Source organism: Pipra filicauda, unplaced genomic scaffold, assembly GCF_003945595.2.
Source record: "Pipra filicauda isolate LSUMZ 115617 unplaced genomic scaffold, ASM394559v2 scaffold151_size3305965_pilon, whole genome shotgun sequence".
NCBI lineage: Eukaryota > Metazoa > Chordata > Aves > Passeriformes > Pipridae > Pipra > Pipra filicauda.
Window position 1 is genome coordinate 2,551,866 of NW_024104007.1, and position 21,331 is coordinate 2,573,196.

Sequence of the window (21,331 nt, forward strand, 5' to 3'; positions counted from 1 at the left end):
AAGGAAAAAACCTACCCTCACAACAAGCTTTATTTCTGAACATCACATATATTAATCTGCTGTGTTTTCTAAAACTGAAACCTCATGTTCATTTTTGCTATACATTGTGTGACCTTATTTCATATGATCTTGTATTTGTGATGAACTTCAGCATCTGATTTTTACCTGGACATGTAAAAAGCACTGTGTGAAGTGGAAGTTCAATTTTTCTATTAGACAGGTTTTAGGAAAGCACCATGTTTCTTTCAAAATGCCACCTCTCAAATAGGAGTGATGAACAACAGTAAATTACTGTGAAACAAAGTGAGTTTTCAGGAATGAGGTAGAAATGGGTTGGGTAGAGGGAAGACATTATGCACTGAGCCATAAAAGGCATTTTTTCCTTTCACACTGGGTTATTTCTTGCCACTTGTAGGCTGCAGTTGTTTTTCAGAAAATGACAATATGGAAATGCATAGCTGATAAAGTACCTCTGAGCAAAGATTATTAAAAATGATAGGCACATTTCTGTGTATTTGATAATGTCAAGAGTAGAGGTAGTACAGCACATTGGTATTATATCAGAATATTTCTCTTTTCTGCATAATCCATAATGTCTGATGTAAGAATGTAATCTTGGGCTTGCTTGCAAGATTAATTTTGTTGGGATTCAATAAGGCACCTAAAACTTGCTTGACTTTAGGAGCATCTTTCAGTCCACCATTATTCAAGACAGCACTAGTAAAGGTGTGCATTTAAGTTTTGGCTTAAACGCTTTGCCAAATTCAGGCTTTAGAATTTAACTGCTCTCCATCCATTAGTGCTCACTGTGTCACATTTGTAATAGCATACTGAAGTTGGTGACTTTTCAGTTGGAAAGGCTTCCTTTAAACATGTGATCTTCTCAAATACGGCCTGTGATTTTTTTGGTGCTGCAAAACTCAACTGACTGAGACTTGCAGAAACATTGCCATGTTCGGAAAGAGAAGAATCAAAGCAGAGGAGAAAGTAACTCTAGGAGTGGGTTTCAGATAGTGCATCGTAGTCTACCATGTCCTCCTCCTGCCCTAGCCTTCAGCAGTGGGACTTTCTGTTGTTCACTGGTCCAATTTTTCTCTCTTTGGAGTCATTAGTGACTGGCATCTGGAGTTGGCATCACACAGCCAAGTCATCTGCTGGGGCTGGCTGAGATATTAGACTGTGAAATGCCACTCTGAATCTTTCTTGTGAACTTCTTGGCCTTTGACACGGGATCCATTTGTATCATTATCTCCTTGCCAGGCTTCACGGGTTCCTTTCTTCTCCATTTCATTCCATCTTCGGGACTGAGGCTGTTCTCTACTCATAGCACGTGGTAGCTGAGGCAGTCTTAAAGGAGATCAACATGATTCCTTGGATAGTGCCTTCAAAGTTTACTGTCAGGCTAAAGCTACATTTGAAAATTAGTTTGGATTAGTATAGAGTTAAACTGCACTTTTTTAAATAACTCCATGTGTGGACATTATCTGTATGATATAACTGTATTTGTAAATGAATGCACACTGGGTGGCTGTATGAGCTGTATGGGTAAATTCATTAAATAACTCTGTACATGTATGTATGTGAGAATGTGTGCATAAATAGAAATTTTCAGTTGACATCTATGTATTTGCAGTAATTTGTAACCAAACATAAAATTTTCTGACATTATCCTTGAATTATGATTAGCATTGGCTAGAGCATATATATTAATTTTCAATTACTTTTTGTTTTTTTTTTTCAGCTCTTCTTTATGCAACTATTTTTGGAAACGTCACCACCATTTTCCAGCAAATGTATGCCAACACCAACCGGTACCATGAGATGCTGAACAATGTGAGGGATTTCCTAAAATTATATCAAGTCCCAAAAGGCCTTAGTGAAAGAGTCATGGATTATATTGTCTCAACCTGGTCCATGTCTAAAGGAATTGACACAGAAAAGGTATGAGTACCTGAGGTAACAATTTCAATAGCAAGAGTCTATGTCCATTGTGTGCTTCCTTAGAAAGAGAACTGTAAAACAGCATATAACTTACTAACAAATCCTTAACTGCATGCTACTACTTTATTATGTTTGTGTTTGGAACAAAAGCTGGTTGTTTTAAAAATGGACTGTTTTGAAAATATGCCTTTATTTTTCATTATGGTAAATGTTTGCTGCTTTCCAGTCTTAGTTTGTCTAAATATTAAACAATGTCAATGTACTTAACTATTGAAATCAATGGGAAATTAGTCTTCAAATTAGTCTGAGAACATGATTTGGTGTCTAAACTACACTGGTATTATCCTGAGAAGTGCTGGCATCTGTGCACTGCAATTAAATGAATTTGATTGGCTTGGACCTTTTGCTGATGCCCAGGACATCGACATATCCATCAGCATAATTAGTGTAGGATTTAATGGCAGTAGAGATTGATCTCCTTGAGCTAGAATCTCTGGGCTAGCACTTCAGGCCTTTCGTAGGGAGATACGTGATACTGTTGGCACCCATGCAGGGTAGAAGTCCTACAGGACTTCAGCCCTCAGAAAGGACTGGTCATTTAGGTTTCTTCAAAAGCTGATTAAAGGAGAAGGTCATCTTCTGAAAGTGATTTATCGTTTGCCAGGACAGACCTCATGACTTGTTCTCAAGGCCTCTCTTTCTGCATGATATGTGCAGTCAATCTGCCTGGCCTTGAATATTTCAGAGAGCTGAAGTCAGATGGGAGGGGTTCCACCTGCAGTGCCTTGAATGTAGGTAAGATAGAACAGCTTTAGGTCTAGATTTTTGGTCCGTGGAGATCAGCGATGCTCCTGTGGCTTCTGTGGACCTGATACACATCAGCTTAAATTAGGCAGTCAAGTTTCAGTAACCATGATTTCCCTCCCAGGAACTAAAAAGTTTCCAAGGGAGGGTAAGGAAGCATCATGACAGATTAATATCTTGAAATATCTAGTGCTTACACAGCTTTGAAGTTCTTTCCTCAGCTGAATCTATTGGGCAATATGGAATGTGATGCAGGTTGTTCAGGGAGGCCAAGATGAAGTGTCTACACTAAAAAATTTAGTCTTACATCATGCTGATGCAGCAGCAGTTCTGTTATTAATCATCTGCTGTGAAATGCAGTTTACCGTCATAAATACAACTGCTTTAAGTAACAAAGATTTTTATTTCTTTGATTCTTGTGCTTCGGTATTCCACGTTCTTTAGTATGTTAACTTCTTATACACTAATACCCTAACTTCTCATCTTGATTCATACGGTGTTGAGTGAGCTTTCATATTGCAAACTACTGTAAATGCATTCAATCCTATTGTGTAAACGTCAAACCTCATGAAAATTCAACTTTCATTTGCATTTATCTCCTTGCAGTTAAGCCAGAGTCCTGTGTTACCCCACTACAGTTTCATTAGATTTTAATGATGCTTTGCAGTTAATTAGGAGAACCTATGCTTTAATTACTGAAATTTCCTTCTATAGTTTCCGCATGTCCGGTTTTATAGATTATAAAAATGCAGTTAGAGCCCTAATTTTCGATTCGTGGTAAGCAGTGTTCTCTGGTCTGTAAGATGGAGTGGCTGCTTAGCTAGATAATTAATATGCCTGTAAAATCTGTGACTTAGGATTTTAACAGTTTTTCCTTGGTGAAGACTTGCCTAAACATAGGCCTGGATCCAAAACCTGTTTTACACAGTGGAAGGATTTCAGGAACCTCTACATCTGGACATCAGTAGTTGCAGCTAATTGAGCTTCCCAGAAAAGCCCATGTTACAGAAGAGCAGAGACAAGATAAACGTAAGAACCTGAGCACTGGTTTGAACATTTTGATGTTTTGTGTCCCTTACAGCCTACAAGTCCGCAAAAGCAACAGCACCCGTGGCCTGTAGTGCCTGCACAGATCATCACAGGGTCTGTAAGGAGTGTAGGGATCAGGCAGTTTGCTTCCTGCTGCAGGAGAAAGCTTTAACTTTAGCAGAAGGTTGGAAAGCTGTGACGTAGCCAGTCTTCCTACCTTTATCTCCACTCAGGAAGGTGTTATGATGTGCTTCACCAAAACAAATGAGGAAATGTTGTAAATCCCAGCTGAAAAATCATAGAAACAGTGGTACAGTCCCAGAGATTAGTCATTTGGGGTGGATTGTTTCTCTTGCCTTAGTTCCTTCATTACACCTTCAAGCCCTGCCATAAGATCCTCTGCATTTAAATTGAATCTGTCTGTACCAAACCTAGAGCAGGCAAGTGGCTGTGAATACACTACAGGGACCTTCAAGGTACCCAGTGTCAGTTCAGATTTATTACTGTAGATAATTAGTGGGGCTAATGGGACTACACTGCACCTGCAGCTGAGCTGCTAAATCCAGATAGTGCTCCAACATAGGTTGGAAGTGGGGGTTATTGTCCCAGGTTTTGAATTGTTTTTCTGCACTACTTTGTCTGACAGCCTGGACCTGACCTCAGGGGTTTCTACCAGTCTGGTTTTCAAAACTCCAGAAGTGACATTCTGACCAGTCTGTTGTCTGGATATATTTGCCTCACACAATTTCCCATTCTCCCTAATTTTTATGAACTTTTCATTAAGCTTCTTATTATCTTACAAAACATGTGCGCTCATGACACATGATAATTAGTGAGGAATTTCAACTTTTCATTTTCCATCAGACAGCTCAGACAGTTTTCATCATCCAAGGGTGTTTTTCAACCTAACGTACATGATTACATCCTAAATTGTTCCAAATATATCTGCATTGTCATTTTGGAATGTGTTTTGCAACATCATTTGCCACAAATTTATAATACATTTCATTCATTCAGTCAGGATGTTGAAATGGCTTTGTTTTGAAACCCAAATTCAAAGCACAAGAAAGAAGAATGAGTGTTACAGTAGGTTCCTATGGTGTTAAACCATCCTAGTATTGATGGAGTAAAAGTAAACACATGTGCATGTGTTTCTTTGATAACTAAAGATTTTAAATACATATACTTGAAATTAAAACATAGGTTAGTAGCTTGATTGGAATTACTACCGCTTCACATGTGTTTTGTTGCCTCAGATCTCAAATATTTATCCTTGAATGACACACTCAGTGTGTAGTCCCAGACAAACTCTTGGCTAAAACTGATGAGTCCTAACGTGGGAACTCAAGGCAAAGTGGAAGTCAGCATGGAGAAGGTAAAATGAAAATGTAGCCTTTGCTGCTTGCGTAGCAAGATGTCCAAAACAGAACTTTACCTTAAAGCCCCAGTCTGTTTTCCTTGTATGTGGGAGAGGACTTCATCTCCCACACTGAATTGACGGTGCTTTAAGCTCAGAATTTTGGATTCCCCAATCTCCTTGGGAATAGCTCATCTTCAGATCCTTCCTTCAAACCACAGCACCTCAGCCTGTCTCTGAGTGTTCACAAACAAGGAATTAACAATGACACTAAAAGCATTAGCATATTTATTATTACAACTTAAGGGAAAGCAAGTGGCCTCTGATCCATAATCTTAAATCACTTATCCATGAGAGCCCTCCTCTTGACAACTGGGATGATATATGTAATACATGCACATGGACTCATCTCCTGGTGTAACAATGGCTCAAACAAGATGGAATTTATTTTATTTTTTTTTTTAATGTTTAATGATACAGATTTCAGGGTTATTCATCTAATAATGAGCAGGGCTAAAAACATGACAAACCTGAGAAGCCTTTAAACTCTAAACAATATGTCTCATCCATCAGAACCTGTTTTTTGGGGGTTCTTTTTGTGAGAGGTATAAAAGAGGCTCTGTATATGACCATTTACAAGCAGCTGAATAAAATCTTTACAGTAGTAATTTGATATATGAAACACGCTGAATTCCAATCTCTTAGTTTTTATTAAAATCTCCAGGCAGCAAATGAGAAATTTATAGGTATTAGCTCTTCTGTAAGAAATAGGTCATTATCCATGAAAGCAGAACAACCATTAACTAACATGCAGGTGTTTCAAGGTCTTATCTAATGATGATGCTCTGAAATGTCAGTAAAACCCAAAGATTTTCTCTTCTTGACCTCTGTGCTGTTGTATGGCTTAGAATTTGCTCAGAAAGCAATTAAATAAATGTCTATCGTGTTTTAACAGTAGTTTCCTTCAGAAAAGCCATAGGTTGAAAGAGAAAAAAGGCATCTTATTTAGTTTCAACCTGAACATCAATGGCAATTGTGATAATGAGAGCCAGTTTCACATTGCACTGACTGAAATGGAAATCATGAGAAAATTACACAGTATTAAAACTATTCACTGCTGGCCCCCTAAGCTTTCATACAGGAGAGATGGGTTTATGGTAAATAGACACAGGTTGTACCTTCATTAAAAGTTAATTTACACAAGGACAATGCAGTTTATTCATGTTTGCTGTTAATAAGATCTTCAAGAGCCGTAGAAATAATTAGTGATACCCTGAGACACGTAGAGGAATCAGGCTGCCATAGAGGAATCAGACTGCCATTCCTACCGTGTCCCATCACATAGAGGTGTCTGTAAGTGCTGGCTGGATTTCCTCATGAAAGACCAGGGTAGAAGGCTTCCAAGACTCGTGGCCAAGGAGAACTTCTACAAAATTAGCTGTAACAGCTGCATACAATTCCCTGCTGCAAAGGGAAGGTAAAAATCGTTTGGACAAGTATTTTTGTTTCGTTGTAGAGGCGAGGTTGTTGGTCGTTCCTTGCAGATCGGGACGAGGTGAACAAGAAGTCGTTCCTCACCTCACAGAGCTGAGCTAGGACCAGGTACAGTGTGAATCCACGGTTCTTTGGAGAGCAGGATGCAGGAGAGATGGTCAAGGTCTCCCTGTCCTTCCCACAGGTCCGTGAGCAGGGCCTGTGCACCGGTGGGGCTTTCTGTTTCCCCTTCATGGATAGCATGGATTATTTACCTCCTGTATGCACTCTGCAGAGCCAGGAAAGACTATCCACAATTATCTCTGACTCTTGGATGTATATCTTGGAGGTACTGTCTTGGGACTGATACGGAATGAACTGTGAACCTGTCATGCTTGAGAAAATGCCAGGAATATGGAACAGCTCACAAGCTTATTTCCTGGGGGAATAAGTACCTGAGTGGATGGGTCAGGCAGCACTGCCACCAAAGGGATGGAGCAGACAAGGGGCTGTCTATTCCAGAGACCACATATTGGGGAAGGTCTTCTCCAGATCTCTTTTCATTCTTCATTTCCTTGAATGTCTTTACATAAGGATGGATGTTTGAAAATAAAGCCACCTCCAGAAGGAGCTCAAAATAAAATAATCCACTGATCGATTTCCTTCTTCCAAGGGTGACCTTTGTGCCAGAAGCTGTTGCTCCAAAAACTGTTGTGACTTGAGAAATCCTTTGATGTATGCCATATTCTTTCTGATGTTTCTTTTTCTTCTTTTATCTAGAAAGTTGACTTTTAATGACAGATTTCGCTGTGGTCTGCTATCCTTTGCCCCATTAGAAGGCCCTGCAATAATTTTGCTTGGTACAGATATTACAGAAAAACTGAAAACAATAAAACCTCTAAAAGTATAACCCCTAGGCAACCTGGGATCTACTACCTTGGGTCATCAGTGGATGTGACTAGTGTGCCACACTTTTCAGTGCATTAGACAAGCCAATAGCCCCTTTGCTGGTGAACCACTTGATTCGTTAAAAGAGGCATAGTGGTGCCTCTCATCTTCCCCTGATTTTCAAACCCCTAGCCAGATTCTGTCTGTGTTGACAAAATGGAATTTAATGGACTCTACAGCCAATTTCTTGGAATTTTCATAATGTCTCTTATTCATGTTATTCAGCTGGAAAAACCACTTAATTTTGTTACTACACCACCAAATCTATCCATTTTACTCTCTAGTTCAGCTCATTTATTATTAATAAGAAAACATGCCAAACTCAACTTAGACATGATTTTCAAATCATGATTTCTGAGCATTTAAATCTAAATGACCTTGGATTCTATTCCAATTAAAACAGAGCACACCGTTGCTGCTGAAATTCAGTTCTTAGTGCCAAGATATTCAGTGATGTATTAAAGATTACCCTAAAGCATGCAGGGTTAATTACTGCTCAGCTCCCTATATCACCTCCGAGTTACTTACAAAATTACCTGATTATTACAGGAAAATGCTCTGTGATTTGCCAGTCCACTGTTTTCTTACCTTTGCCTCTTTGGCCTCCGAATGTAACACTTTTGGCCAGGCCCGAAAAAGAATTCAACATTCAAATGAGCCAAATCTTTCTAAAAATCTGAGTAACTTGGTCAGGTGCCTAGTGAGTATTGTAGTTTTTTTTTTGGAAAGAACTGACCTTGATTGTGGCCACTGAATATGTCTGAAAACCCAGAGTGGCCTTTCTCCACAAAATAAAAAGAGCTATCTGTGGTCTCGAATGGGTAAGAAGTTGGAGGAGTTTATTATATGTATTTTCAAAGCTGACATTCTTAGTATCTCTGATATTTGTTACAGTTATTCATTTAGGAAACAGTCCTTGTTATTACAGTACAAAGACTGTCTAAGCTCTTTGCTTGAGTATCAACCAACATGTTCCCTACCTACAACCCCCAGAAAGTGACAATCCTGTGTGCTGAAAGAGGATTGACAATAGATAATGTTCGTGATTCACTGGCCTCTGCCCTTTTTGTTAACAAGTCTTAGCAGATTCTATAATATCTGCTAAGCCATCCTGTAGTGTTATCCAGCTGGGGAAGGTTTTTTAACAAATGCTTAAACCTGTAAACCCATCTTAAAAAATATTGTTTGGACATGCTCTTAATCCGTACAGGTTTTTTTTCATTCATTTGCTTTTCTTTGACTTTTTTTTATAATCTCTGCTCCCTGTAGAGTTCTTTGAGCTGTTCTAGGGGCTTATCTTAAACTGCCTGACCATGCTGAGGAAACGGATGAGGGAGTTAAAAAATCAGATGAAACCTCCTCCTTGGGAATTTTAATTCCCACCCCCTTACAGATCTCGAACTGAAAAGACAGTGAGACCCTGTGGGTCTTCCAGAGCTGGTTGCTGTCCCAATCTCTAGCAGCACCCACAAGCTGTTCACTCACCATCAGCATTTTACATATACCATGGGGTGCTCTAGAGATGATGATGCTGTTGAGTCTCTGCAACTGGGTGTCATGTTGGGGCCTGTGCCACCTGGGTGCCAGCTGGTGATGGCAGAGCTCAGCAATTGTCTTATACTGGCTTTGAGGAGGTATTGCTTTCTGTGCAGAGAGGGAAAATGATAAATGTTATTCTGTACTTTACTTTCTCCTCTCTCAGCTTTGTGGTAGTTCAGGTCTTTGTGGATACGTGTGCTGTTCATGTGTGACACGGAGCCTTACTCCTTTTCTGGTGGAGTCACAGTTTATACAGCCAGCAAAGATTTTCCTCTGGGTAGAATTCAGACTTCTCCTCCGATTTTGCACTGATACATAGCAGGCTCTGTTCTTTCACTCTGCTTGGATGCATATGGGAAAGATGACTGCAAAGTCTGTGGCTACAGATTTATTACAGAGCAACTTCTGTAGCAGCACAAGCATCTGGTCCCTGCAGACTTCCCGCTCCAAGTCGTGAGCTCCAAACCCATCAGTTACTAAAGCATTGCTGTCAGTGACCTTAATATCCTGCCTGCCTTATAAACTGCAGGTTTCACTGAGAAAGGTCTTCAAATCTCTAAGGAAATTTCCTCTTAAGAAATTTGTCTTGGTGGTTTTTGCTGCGCTGCTGAAAGAACACACAGGGTAGAACAAATGTCCCAGCTGAACTTTGGTTCTATTAACATGATGTGTTTGAGGCATTTCCTTTACAGTGAAAAAAATGACTGAGCATAGGGTATCCTTTCCCTTCAACTAAATTTCTATTTTACACCCATACGTGTGCATTTTGACACCATATGGACTCAGGGACAATCACGTTGCTGCTGTTTTGTGTCTTTTTAGTTGCATGCTGCCTTAAAAATGCTGAGATCTTAGTAAGACCATTTCACAGTAAGAATGTCCAATTCTTGTCAATAAGGGATCATTTTCAGATGAATATTTGTCTGAATTCGAAGTGCTCATTTTCTGATCTTAGGGTCTTTGGACTATTTATCATTAGCTTCCAAATGCCTCTGTGTGATCCTGTATCTCATTATGTGTTCTCTTTGGAAGCATGAAAATTACTACTTACTGTAATCTGTGTCACCAACAGCCCCTTTGTATAGTATAAGGAATAGAGAAGTTGGTGGCATCTGTGAGACTCCTTCTGCATTCATGACATTGGTATTTGTGAACACAAAAAGAAGTGCTACTGAGACAGGTTGGAGCTCATGGAGCCCTTGGAGCTGAATTCTCTATCTTTGCTCTCTTTTTTTCCCTACATATATCTACATTTATCTCTGGTAGTCAACAATACCTTGCCATATCTTTAAATATTAAATATTTCTTTTTAGTTTTCTTCTGCTTCACTCTCTGTTCTCAATACCTGTGTAGCAGGCAAGAAAACTCAAGAGTATTTGTTCCTGGCTAAGTCTTGGATCATTACTCATTTAGTGCTGTACTAGTTGATAAGTGCTATCTTCATGTGTCTACGTACAGTGATACACCATTAGGAGAATCACTTTATCAAGATACCAGAAAATTTCTGAATTATGCTTTTTGAGGTGGGCTTTTTCTGTGCAATGGAATTTTATCCATCTCTTCGTATTAGAGTGTGTGATGATACATATGTTTGTTGTGGGTCTATAAAAAGAGCAATTCTTTGAGTGCTCACTTTTAATAGTCTGTATATAAGTCTGTATCTGTGAGGAGATAATATGCTGCTTTGCAGCCAAGTGGCTTTTATTCTTGAGGGACTCAATTACTTTGCATTCCAAAAGACAAAGGGGCCTGGAACATCTCAGAATCTTACAGGAACAACTTCTGCAATAGTTTAACCAATTTTTCCTGCAGTTTGGAAGCTTAAAAGATAAAATTCAGTAATCAGTCACGTATGAACACAGACATTTTTCTTAAGTGCAGTGTTTGAGAATTCCTGGCATGACCTTGTTAAGTTAAAACCATTTACATTTCTAAAAGTATTAAAGGGATGTAAAAATCTTATAACCATCATTTAGGCGCAAGAGTAGATAAAAATGTTAAAAATCATCAATCATGGTACAAAAGAAAGCAGAATTTTTCATTAAGTTACTATTGAGGTGAAGAAAGATGTCATGTTTCTGTTTTATTATAGTATAGACAAACTTTCTGTTCGATCCAGAAGTAGGGCTGAGATGAAGCAATCACTTTCCAAAGTAATCTTTGCTTTTTACTGAAAAACTAAGGTGAGCCCATATTTCTCATGGTAAATGGAATGACTCAGGAAAATAGAAGTTTGTGAAATTGACATCTGTCCCTAATAAAATTATGGAAATGTGTTACAGAATGTGGTCAACAGTGACTCAGACAAGACATTACTACTAATGCAAATGATGGTTTATGGAGAATATGTCTTGCCAAATGTGTTTATTATTAATTTTTATGATAAAACACACTTTTGCAGGGTATTTTAATGTGTTCTGTACAGCATTTTGTTACAGAAAAATATCATTAACCCAAATTGACTTACTCTGTATTAAATCAAAAAAATAATAATCTTGTAGCTCTGGGAAGGTGGTTGTAAGTGAGAAAGCCTCATGCAGGGGGAAGTTTCTGAAGAGATACTGTGCTTCATAGTGTTAGGCACAAAAAGCATCATCTATCTCTCTTGTTTTTCTTAGGATGAGATTGAGAAATGACCTGATCATTTTCTATAAACACCTGCATGTGGGAGAGATTCCTGATGATTGCAGGTCTTTTACCTGAACAAGATGAGAAGATTCTCTGGCTGTTGGCTGAAAACTAAAAAAGAAATCACTTCAGAAACAACATGTTTTGAAAGAAAGAGTAGCTATCCCCTGGAACAACTACCCTATATCATTTGAAAACATTAAATAAAGGCCTTCTAGGCTATAATTTTACCAGGTATTCTGGGATTGATGTGAAAATTGTTAATGCAAGAGGTTAGTGTAGATGGTTGCAGTAGCCTCTTCTCACCTCAGACTGTTACAGTACAGAGAATAGGAGAATAACTTGTATTACACCTTTTTGCATTCATTGTCTTTGACTGCAAAGGAACTTTGATATATTTAAATAAGGAGAGGACTAAATATTATTATTGAAATAGAAGCTGTTTATTCTTTTCACATACTATGTTTTAGGACCTTTAGTAATGCTTTGCAATAGTAAGTTTTATACCTCTTCTTCATTGAATAGAAATTAAAATTGTGGCTTTACTTCATTATTAACATGACCATTTGCCTCAAAGCTCAGTCAGGGTTACCAGAGTCTCTCTCTGCTAATATTCAGTGGTCAGCTCATTGACCCAATGTCCCTGTCTCCCTCACTATCTGCAGAGCAAGCTGCCAGATTAATTCCCTACAATGAGAAATTAATCAGTACTATCGATCTGCAGTCTTCTTTATATGAGACTTCCAGAGTGCTCTTAGTCTCATACACTTTTCTGATGATTTGTCCTAGAAAAACATTGAAAGGTTTTGTATGTTTCTCAGTGCAATTAGCTACCAGGCATCTGAGGGTTATAAGGATGTTAGTGTGTTCAGGAGGATGTGCAAATATTAAACACACAGTTTACAAACCTAACAAGATCCAAAAGTTTTCACTTTGTTTCTTGAGGTGTATTTGTGTTACTGTTTCAGTAGGGAAAGCTATTTAAGGTAAGAAACTAGTTGAAGGTCTTATTTAATTGGTCTGCTATGGAGATGTCTTGATGTTCACAGGACAGCTTTTCACTCACCTTTACTTTACATTTCATAAGGTTTCATTATACTTCCTTTTTCTTCTAATCTCCGTGGATTTTCTAGTCTGTAAGCCCTCCTGGGCAGGTTATTCCTTATATGTTTCACTGAAACTGAACTCTGGGTGTGTCTGGATATGTGTCGGTAAGTGGTCACCTACATCAAGACTTTTGAGACCTGGGTTTTTTGGCTGTGAACAAAATGTGATGTTTTCTATTGTGAGTGGTCTGTCTCTGCATGTCTTCAAGGTCCTTCAGCTCTGTGCTCCTGCAAGGACTGAGCATGGCAGCAGGAGGATAGTCTGGGCACCAAGTCTGGAGGGATAACCACAAACAGAACATAGAAGCGCCACCTGCAACTCTGGAAAACAAGTGTGAAAGCTGTTAGGAATGAGCACAGTGTAATAGAATAGTCCTGTCTTCCAAATCACCCTTTCAGCTGCAATGAAAACAGTAGATGGATAGAAAAAGATTACCCCAAATCAGAATAAAGCTTTATGAAATGATGGGATGAATGGATTTCAAGATCTCCCCCAGGCGGATCTTCAGATCCATCCATTGGGTTATTTCATAAAGCCTAGTGTCACTTTCCCAGCTGACTGTTTTCCCTCTTTCTCTTGCTCAGGTTCTCTCAATTTGCCCAAAGGACATGAGGGCAGATATTTGCGTGCACCTGAACCGGAAGGTTTTCAACGAGCACCCTGCCTTCCGGCTGGCCAGCGACGGCTGCCTGCGGGCCCTGGCCGTGGAGTTCCAGACCATCCACTGCGCCCCGGGGGACCTCATCTATCACGCTGGGGAAAGCGTCGATGCTCTTTGCTTTGTGGTCTCAGGATCCTTGGAAGTCATCCAGGACGACGAGGTGGTGGCTATTTTAGGTACAGTGATCTCTGCTGAAATGCTTCTGGTTTGTGTGTATTTTCCTTTTGCTTAGTTTCGAATATTAACTAGTCTTACTTGACATCAGCTGGGACTACAGGAGGCTGGTAGTTGTCATAAGATGGAGATACTGTGTCTCCAGAGATCCTACTCTAGAAGCAAACCCTTAATCTTTTATGCCATTGGGAATGCTCTTTCTGTCCAGTATGGCTCAGTGGTCACAGTTGCAGTGTCTCTGAGCAGAAGAGAATGGCATCTGTGTGCTCGACATCTTTTAAATAGCCTGTTGGAGGAAATGCACATTGCTTAATATTACTCTCTCAGGAGGATTTCCACATTAACCTTCACGCTGGGATTTTCATTCTAGCCCAGAATAACACCTGCAACAGTCTCTATAAAGAAGCAAAATTGTCACTTGTAGTGAATTGGCTGTACAGAAAATAAATGGTCTGATCTGACCTTGCAAAGAGGTAGGGTCACACCATGTGTCAAGCCACAGTCATGACAAGTCTGAGTGATGGGGGAGCTCCAGGTTAACCACCCTGTCACCCCACTGTGTTGCCTGGTTTGCCAGCAGCAGGTGGGAGAGAGACTAATGCAGACTCCTTGCTATCTTGTATGGGATTGGGATGGTTTAGCAGATGGTGGGATTGAGTGGTCAGCATGGGTGTTGAAGTGGCAATCCTCCTCAGAGGCAGAACCATGTAGAGGAAAACCATCCAGAACCGTCTTGCCTGGTTAAAATCAACCCATTTATTGTAGAACTCACATCCTGTTGAATATTTGCCTTCTCTTAAACTGGAGCTGTGACTCCCTGTGGCCAAATCCAGTCGGTTCCTGGTTCCTGGTCCAAGGGGGTCCCTCGCAGCCCACTGAAGCTCTGTACTGCTTCTTCCCTGTAAGGGTGGCTTCAGAGGGCTCTGTAAGTCTCTCTCATATCTCCTGGGGAATGATCACTTGGAGATAAAAGGTTACACTTGGGAGTTGCACTGGTATGTGGAAAGAGGGCAGAGAGCCAACACTGGTCATGAGTCAGACTTCAGCTCCTTCCCAACCGGCAGCAAGAGTAAGGAGAGGAGGAATTAGGACAAGCATGTAGCTGAAAGAGACTCCTGACATTTCCCTAAAAGCCTGTGTATGTGTGTCTGGGACTGGGGTGGGATTGGGCAGTGTGCAGGTGTGTGGATGAGGCTGCATGGGAACGGCTTCCCCAGGGCATCACTCAGATCCTCCCAGCTGGAGAGTATGAACTTGGGAAAACACATATCCATACTCTTTTCAAATACCAGCTGCACCTTTCTGTATTCTAGTATACACTTAGGTTTTGAAAGAAGAGAGATTTAATGTAAGAATGAATCTGCTTCCATATTCAGATGTGAAATCTTTATGATGAAAGCTCCTAAATCAACAAATATTCCTTGTATTTCAGCTCACTGGGCCATTTCAATTTTATTATTAATCTCAGTGATGATATATTTGCTTACAGTTATTTAAAAAACAAAAGCTTTAAGAGTAAGTAGCAGCTTTAAAATAAATAAATGGTTTTTATGGTGAAAACAATAAATATGTAATTTACTGAACTAGGAGCCATCACTAAATAGATTGCATGCAAAACTTCATTGCATTTATTAATGAATATTTTACGTTTGGAATGACAGTAAGAACTTTTTGTTTCTGCCTTTTAGATGTAGTAAATCTGGTATCCATGTTAATCCCCATTTGCCTAGAGAGACTTTTAACATTATCTTGTTAAAGTGAATTACCTTTGATTACCAAAATTGCCTTTGATTCTCTCTGCTGAGGTGCGATCCTGTGACTCAGAGCTGTGTTCGTCCTGTACTACAGGGATTGGCAGAATGTGCAAATGTAACTTAAAGCAAGATAAACTGCTACCTCTAGTTGTAGAACACACTGAAGAGTCTTTTTATGCTCTGACAGATTATTTAGAAGAATAGTGAACTGAGTAATTATGGGATGTCGTATCCTAAAAATTCGCTTGTGGAAGAAAATCTCTCCCAGATGTAGTTGCAAAGGCATTTATAGTGGCAGCTGTGGCAGCTGAAATAGCGACTGCAGATCAGACAGTGAAGAACATAATTTTTATTGATCTGTTCTGCTTTGAGAAGTTCAAGCACAAGGAATGTGAATCTGCCTAAGGCAGAGAGCAGGTTTAAAAACCTCTGCCTAATGTGAAAACCTCAGTACCTGCTTTGAATGCTCCAAGCATCTGCCAACACATTGGTTTTCCTAGGGAAAGTCAACTTACAGGACTGTACTATCAGTCTGCCCGTCCTTTCCATGCCCCAGAAGTAACCTAGAGTGGAAATGTGATAAGTATCCTTTGGAAACTTGTCCTCATTAATTTCCTCTATGAAAGCTGGAACGTGCAGGACATGCTGTCTGCCAGCCTATGCTCCTTGCACAGGAAATAACAGTGTAGCATGATTTAATATAGGAGTGTGTTATTTGCCTTGCTTAAAGAAAGAGAGAGAGAAGAGCTGTCTTTTTTTTTTTTTTTTTTTTTTTTTTTAAACCATGCTCACCTGCAGATGGATTGCTTGGTGTACTTTTACATGTGGAATATCCTAGACAAGTGAATCAGGTAGGGACATCAAAACAGGTTAAGAACCATCGTCTTCCATCTCTTACATTCATGCTTCTGTCCAAAGTGCAGGGCTTCCTCCTCCCTCAGGTCCCAGCATGAATCACTTCATGATGCCGCTGCTTTTCCCCTTCTTGATCTTCCCTTGTCATGTTCCCTTCCCTCGCAGCTGCAGTGAGTTGGCACATCCACTGTCTCCCTGCCTGCTGAAAGAGTGTCCTCAGGAGACTTGGCATGCCAACCAGGTGCTTTCCTCAGGCTCCACCATGGAGACAGCCATCCTTTTATTCAGGAGCACTTTTCCTGACTCAATGGCCCCACCTTTGGTGTTTCTTGGGCTTGAAAGCAGATGAAGCCTAGTGATTGACAGGGCAACTTGCAGCACTGTGACATTTTGTTCTCCCCTGGTTTGGTTTTGTTCTCATTTGTGCATAATTAAATGCCCAGACACTGCAGTAACCAGCATTACAGAAACATGTACAGTAAGAGAATGGCTCCAATTGTAGATCTGGAGTTTATAGGACTCATTAATGGAGATAGCCAGGTGCCCCATTATGTTTCCCTCATTAGTTGCCTCCATTTCTTCAGACCAGGCTCCCACCTTTTGCAGGTGCTGGCTGCTGCTGTAGCAGAGGGTGCACCTGTGCAGAGCTGGTGTGATGAGGTGCTGATATACACTGGAGGAAAGAAGGCACGATCATTTTAACATAACTCATCTGCAGTCTCCAGGATAATGGAGAAGGGCAAACAGTCTTGTCTCTAATTATCAAAACTTTCCCAGCAAGCGAGGTGACCCTGAGAAGGCACATCAGTGATTTTCCACCATCTCAGGCAGGAGTAAACAATTTAACTGCCACTGCTCGACACAGGGAGGTGTTTTCAGCGAAGAATCTCAGGAAGGACTGGGGGTTTGGAGTCCCCAGGCTAATGCAAAGAGGCATCAGCAACCAGAGAGCGCCTAATAATTGTCCCTGCTGCAATTAACCTGAATTTGCACCTGACGAGGTGTTTCACATAAATGGCAATGCAAGCCAAGGGGCTCTGGAAGCTGCTTTCCAGCTCCTGCTATTTGCACAGCTGGCTGTGTAAGTTGCACAGTAACTTAAACTGGGCATATTGATTAACAAGATTTAAAGAAGTAGGTTTTTTTCAGCAGAAAAATAATGACCCACCGCGTTCAGATGTTGATTGTAGGAATTGATCAAAAATATTGCTCAAGTTGCATAGCGATAAAAATTGGTATCGACCACTGGACTCCTGGTGGGGGCTGTTGCTGAGTGAATTCAGTTTTGATAGTCAAGCCAGAATGATATAAATGTAATAGTTCATATTTCAGCCACACTTACGGTCCTGATCCCATGTGTATTCAATTAAGTCATTTGCCTTTATGTGTTGCATGTTAATTCTCAGCATATTCTGCATATAATACCAGAGCAACCTGTTGTTTATTGGATTTATTGCTATTAGGCAAGCCAGACCTTATTAAAGGTCTGCTTCATAAATTATTTCCAAATGTTTGATCTGGGAAGGGCATATGATGCAGTATCAGAGGAAAAAAGGAAAGCAAGTGTCTTCTTGAGTTTAGGATGACAGCCGAAAGTAGGGATGAGTCTTTTTCTGCTCTAAATCTTACATGTGTTTGGAGGTCAAAAGATTAAGTCTCCTACCAAATCACATGGAGAAAAGTTCTTTAGAGGCAGAGAAAGTAGCAGCTCCCACTTAGGTGAACAGGAGACCCAGGTGCTCCATAGGTCTCATCCGGGAGCATTAGTAATTTGATGCTTGAGATCCATGCACCAGCACTTTGAGTTTCCATGCCTACACAGCCGGGCATGTGCTTTGTGCAGGACAAGACTGACCATATGTGATGCGCTTTATGACATGAAAAACTGTCAGTGCAATTCCATCTCATAGTATTAGTGGATAATTCTGTGATTTTAATTAGTTTAGTTGCAGCTTGGGTTTCTTCTCAAGTGGAATGAAGGTGGCAGAATTTGCCCCTGTGTCAAATCAACTCTGGATATTTTATACTGAACTTTTTTTTTGTTTTTCATGTAAAGTCAACCAAGGCAGACTAATTGTGAGCATTTCCCCAGGTTAGTAACATGCACCTGGTAGCAATTTACAGAACAGCCTGTGTCCTATTTCATCTATAGAAAAGTCCCCTGTGTTCCAATGAGGTAAAGCTCTAAATTAACTAAGAGGAAAATGATTCATAAAGTAAGGGTTTGGGGTTTTTTTCAGCTAGCAGAACTGAAATAATTAATGTGATTCAGGCTGTTTTAAAGTGCTGAATCTCAAAGTATTTTGCAAATATACTTTGCAAATATATTTTGCAAATATACTTGAAGGGTTACTGATCTGAAAATGAGTGTGACATGCTGCTCTGCACTGTGCAGTTCTTAACTGCCTTGAAATCAGTCAAACCTTGCAGGTCTGGGTTGACATCCACAGTACCATGTGTAAGATTTAGTCCTGCTGATACTTGTTCAAAAGTGTTATTAGTTCTTACTGACAGACTTGAATTTTTCACATTATTTTGTAAATTTAATATATTTTGTCTCTATCTGCATGATAGTTAATTATGATAAGAAACATCAATCTTAATTTAGTGCCAGCTGGTGTGTTATAGATGTGATCCACAGCCTCCAGAGTCAGAAAGATTCCTTTCACTGAATTGAAATGTTTTTGAATTAGACCTGCACGCTTCACTGCCAAAAGCAGGAACTCAGAAGTCTTGGCAGCACAAGAAAAGGAAAATTATTTAAAAATCACGAGATATAGTTCTTTTAAATCAGACTAACAGTTTGAGGCAATTGTATTTGCCTTATGAATTTTGAAGGTGGTGGGAATGCACATGCTTTCAGGTTTATTTCATCAGTCAGGGAGGATATAAACTTATTTCGGTATAAAATCAAAATGGAAATAACCTGTCTCCAGGAGCTGGGGCTTCTAGAAAGATATGAAGCACTGGGATCTTTGCACTAAAAATGAGAGAGATGAGGGGAGAATATCTTTATGGACCTTGTGCTCTGCTTGCAGCATTTCTTCCTGAATGCTGGAAGAAAGGTCAGTTCCTTTTGTGCTTCCAGGTGCAGATGTGGAAGGTTGCACTGTGTTAAATAATGCAAAGTACCTTTGCCAGCATGGACTTGGATCATTGACACAGTCTCTTGTTAGTGTTTCTTTGCTAGAAATGCTTTTTGCTCACATCATTCTGCCCTTTCACGTGGTCACATGCAGTCCTGGAGCTGGATTTTCACACTGCTCAGGGATCAGCTCTGATCTGATTTCCAAGGGAGTTGTGGCCCTTCTGGATGCCCCAGGAAAAGACTGAAGTTGAGGATAAAACGTTCACAGGAGCAAGGAGACCTCTCTCACAGTGTAGTGTCATCTCTGCACATCATGGCTGTGCTTACAGGAAGCAGTGATGTCCCAGATGGCAACTGCACCTGATGAATGTGTACCACTGAATCACCCCCATCTTCTCCAGATCCCCTCTTTAGACAAAAACAACTGTATCAGCTAAGTCCAGAAATCCAGGCAGCCCAGCAACCTGTCTCCAAAAATGATCAATAGCAGATGTGCTGGAGAAAGTAGGAATGTGTGCTTCCCCAGAATATTCTCCAACCCTCCACTGAATTATATTTCAATTTTATTTCACCCAGAGGGAAATCTTTAGTGTCTAATAGCCACAGATAGGTTTTATTCCATGAATATATCCCACAATTTTGTAAACCTGTACAACCAACTCCAACGTCCCATGATAAGGAGCTGCAGAGCTGGCCTAATCCCTGAACCATCATGGAGCTGTTTGCTGCTCTGGGTAACAGGAGCTGATTCCCTCCCTGCTCACTGGATGTCTACATCAGTTTGGGGCACATCTGTCCTGCAGCCAGAGGTTCCACTGCAGATATATTGACACAGATGTATTTGTGTGAATATTGATACCAGTATATGTAATTATGGCTGCACGAACGTGGCATTTGGTCACTGACCTCCACTTGTGTGCATGCTGTCATCGCTTCATAGTTAGTGGAAATTGAAATGATTAGATGAACACTTTCTCTACATGATACAGTTTTACTGATTGTGAAGCAATTTCAGCCTTTGCTTTTTATAAGCAAAATAAGATTTGAGTGTATCGTGACGGAAAGCCGGCATTATTCATCATGTCCAGCTTTTGCTAGTGTGACTGATGGGACTTTGGAGATGTTTTAAAATGGGGGAAATGCCAGCTGGTCTATTAGCTAAGACTGCACAGAAAAACACTTCATTACCTTAAGAAGAAGCTTTGGTCCTGTTTATGTGTTTTTACCCAGTGCTATTTCCCACCAAGAACTGATTCTTTAACTGCCTGCCTAAACTTTCTTCCAAAGGACCCATCAAGCTCCTATGTCTGCTAGGATATTTATTAGCTCAGTTTCTGTCCCCATCTGAAGGAGGACAAATTTTGTCTTTACATATATATATATATATATATATTTATATTTTTATATATATATATATATATTTATATATATATATGTGGGTTCTGAGACACTGTTTAACAAGAGTCTTTCTTCTGCAAGTTCAAGCCCTTTTTCCTTCCATCTGCAGTCTCCTGGGGAGTTTCATAAGGCCCTTACAGATTTTTCTGCCTGGAAGGTCCAGGCATGAGCTGCTGTCTGACAAATTGGCAAGTCAGTCCATGGTGCAAGGCTGTGGAGAATATCTGCCCCCTCAAATCTGTGTGTGGGAGAGTTATCAAAATATAGAAGATGGTGCATAGAAATATCATGACTTATTACATAGTTAAATACTGTATGATTGTCTCTAAATATATTTATGCAAATATGCATGAATATATATATGTATATTTTATGTATTTAGAATGATAGCAGTGTAGCTATTTCAGCAAAAATTATGCCTGTCACCAACACCCTACATGTCTTACTGTTTTCCATGGTTCTTTCAGTCCCCAAATCTAAGTTTTTATGATCTTGGAGGTCTTTTCCATCCCAAATGAGTCTGTAATTCTATAGATGTGACACTTAGGGGCATGGTTTAGTGGTGGATTTGACAG

The 21,331-nt window shown here is 40.0% G+C and overlaps 1 protein-coding gene across 1 annotated transcript in view; it reads left to right on the plus strand.

Annotated features, from left to right (window-relative positions):
• Positions 1-21,331, plus strand: part of KCNH5 (potassium voltage-gated channel subfamily H member 5) — a 166,262-nt gene that overhangs the window by 99,067 nt on the left and 45,864 nt on the right. Inside the window, exons 8-9 of the mRNA XM_027716681.2 lie at positions 1,742-1,941; positions 13,411-13,663. Of these exons, the coding sequence (XP_027572482.1) occupies positions 1,742-1,941; positions 13,411-13,663 (453 nt within the window). The remainder of the gene's footprint in view (positions 1-1,741; positions 1,942-13,410; positions 13,664-21,331) is intronic.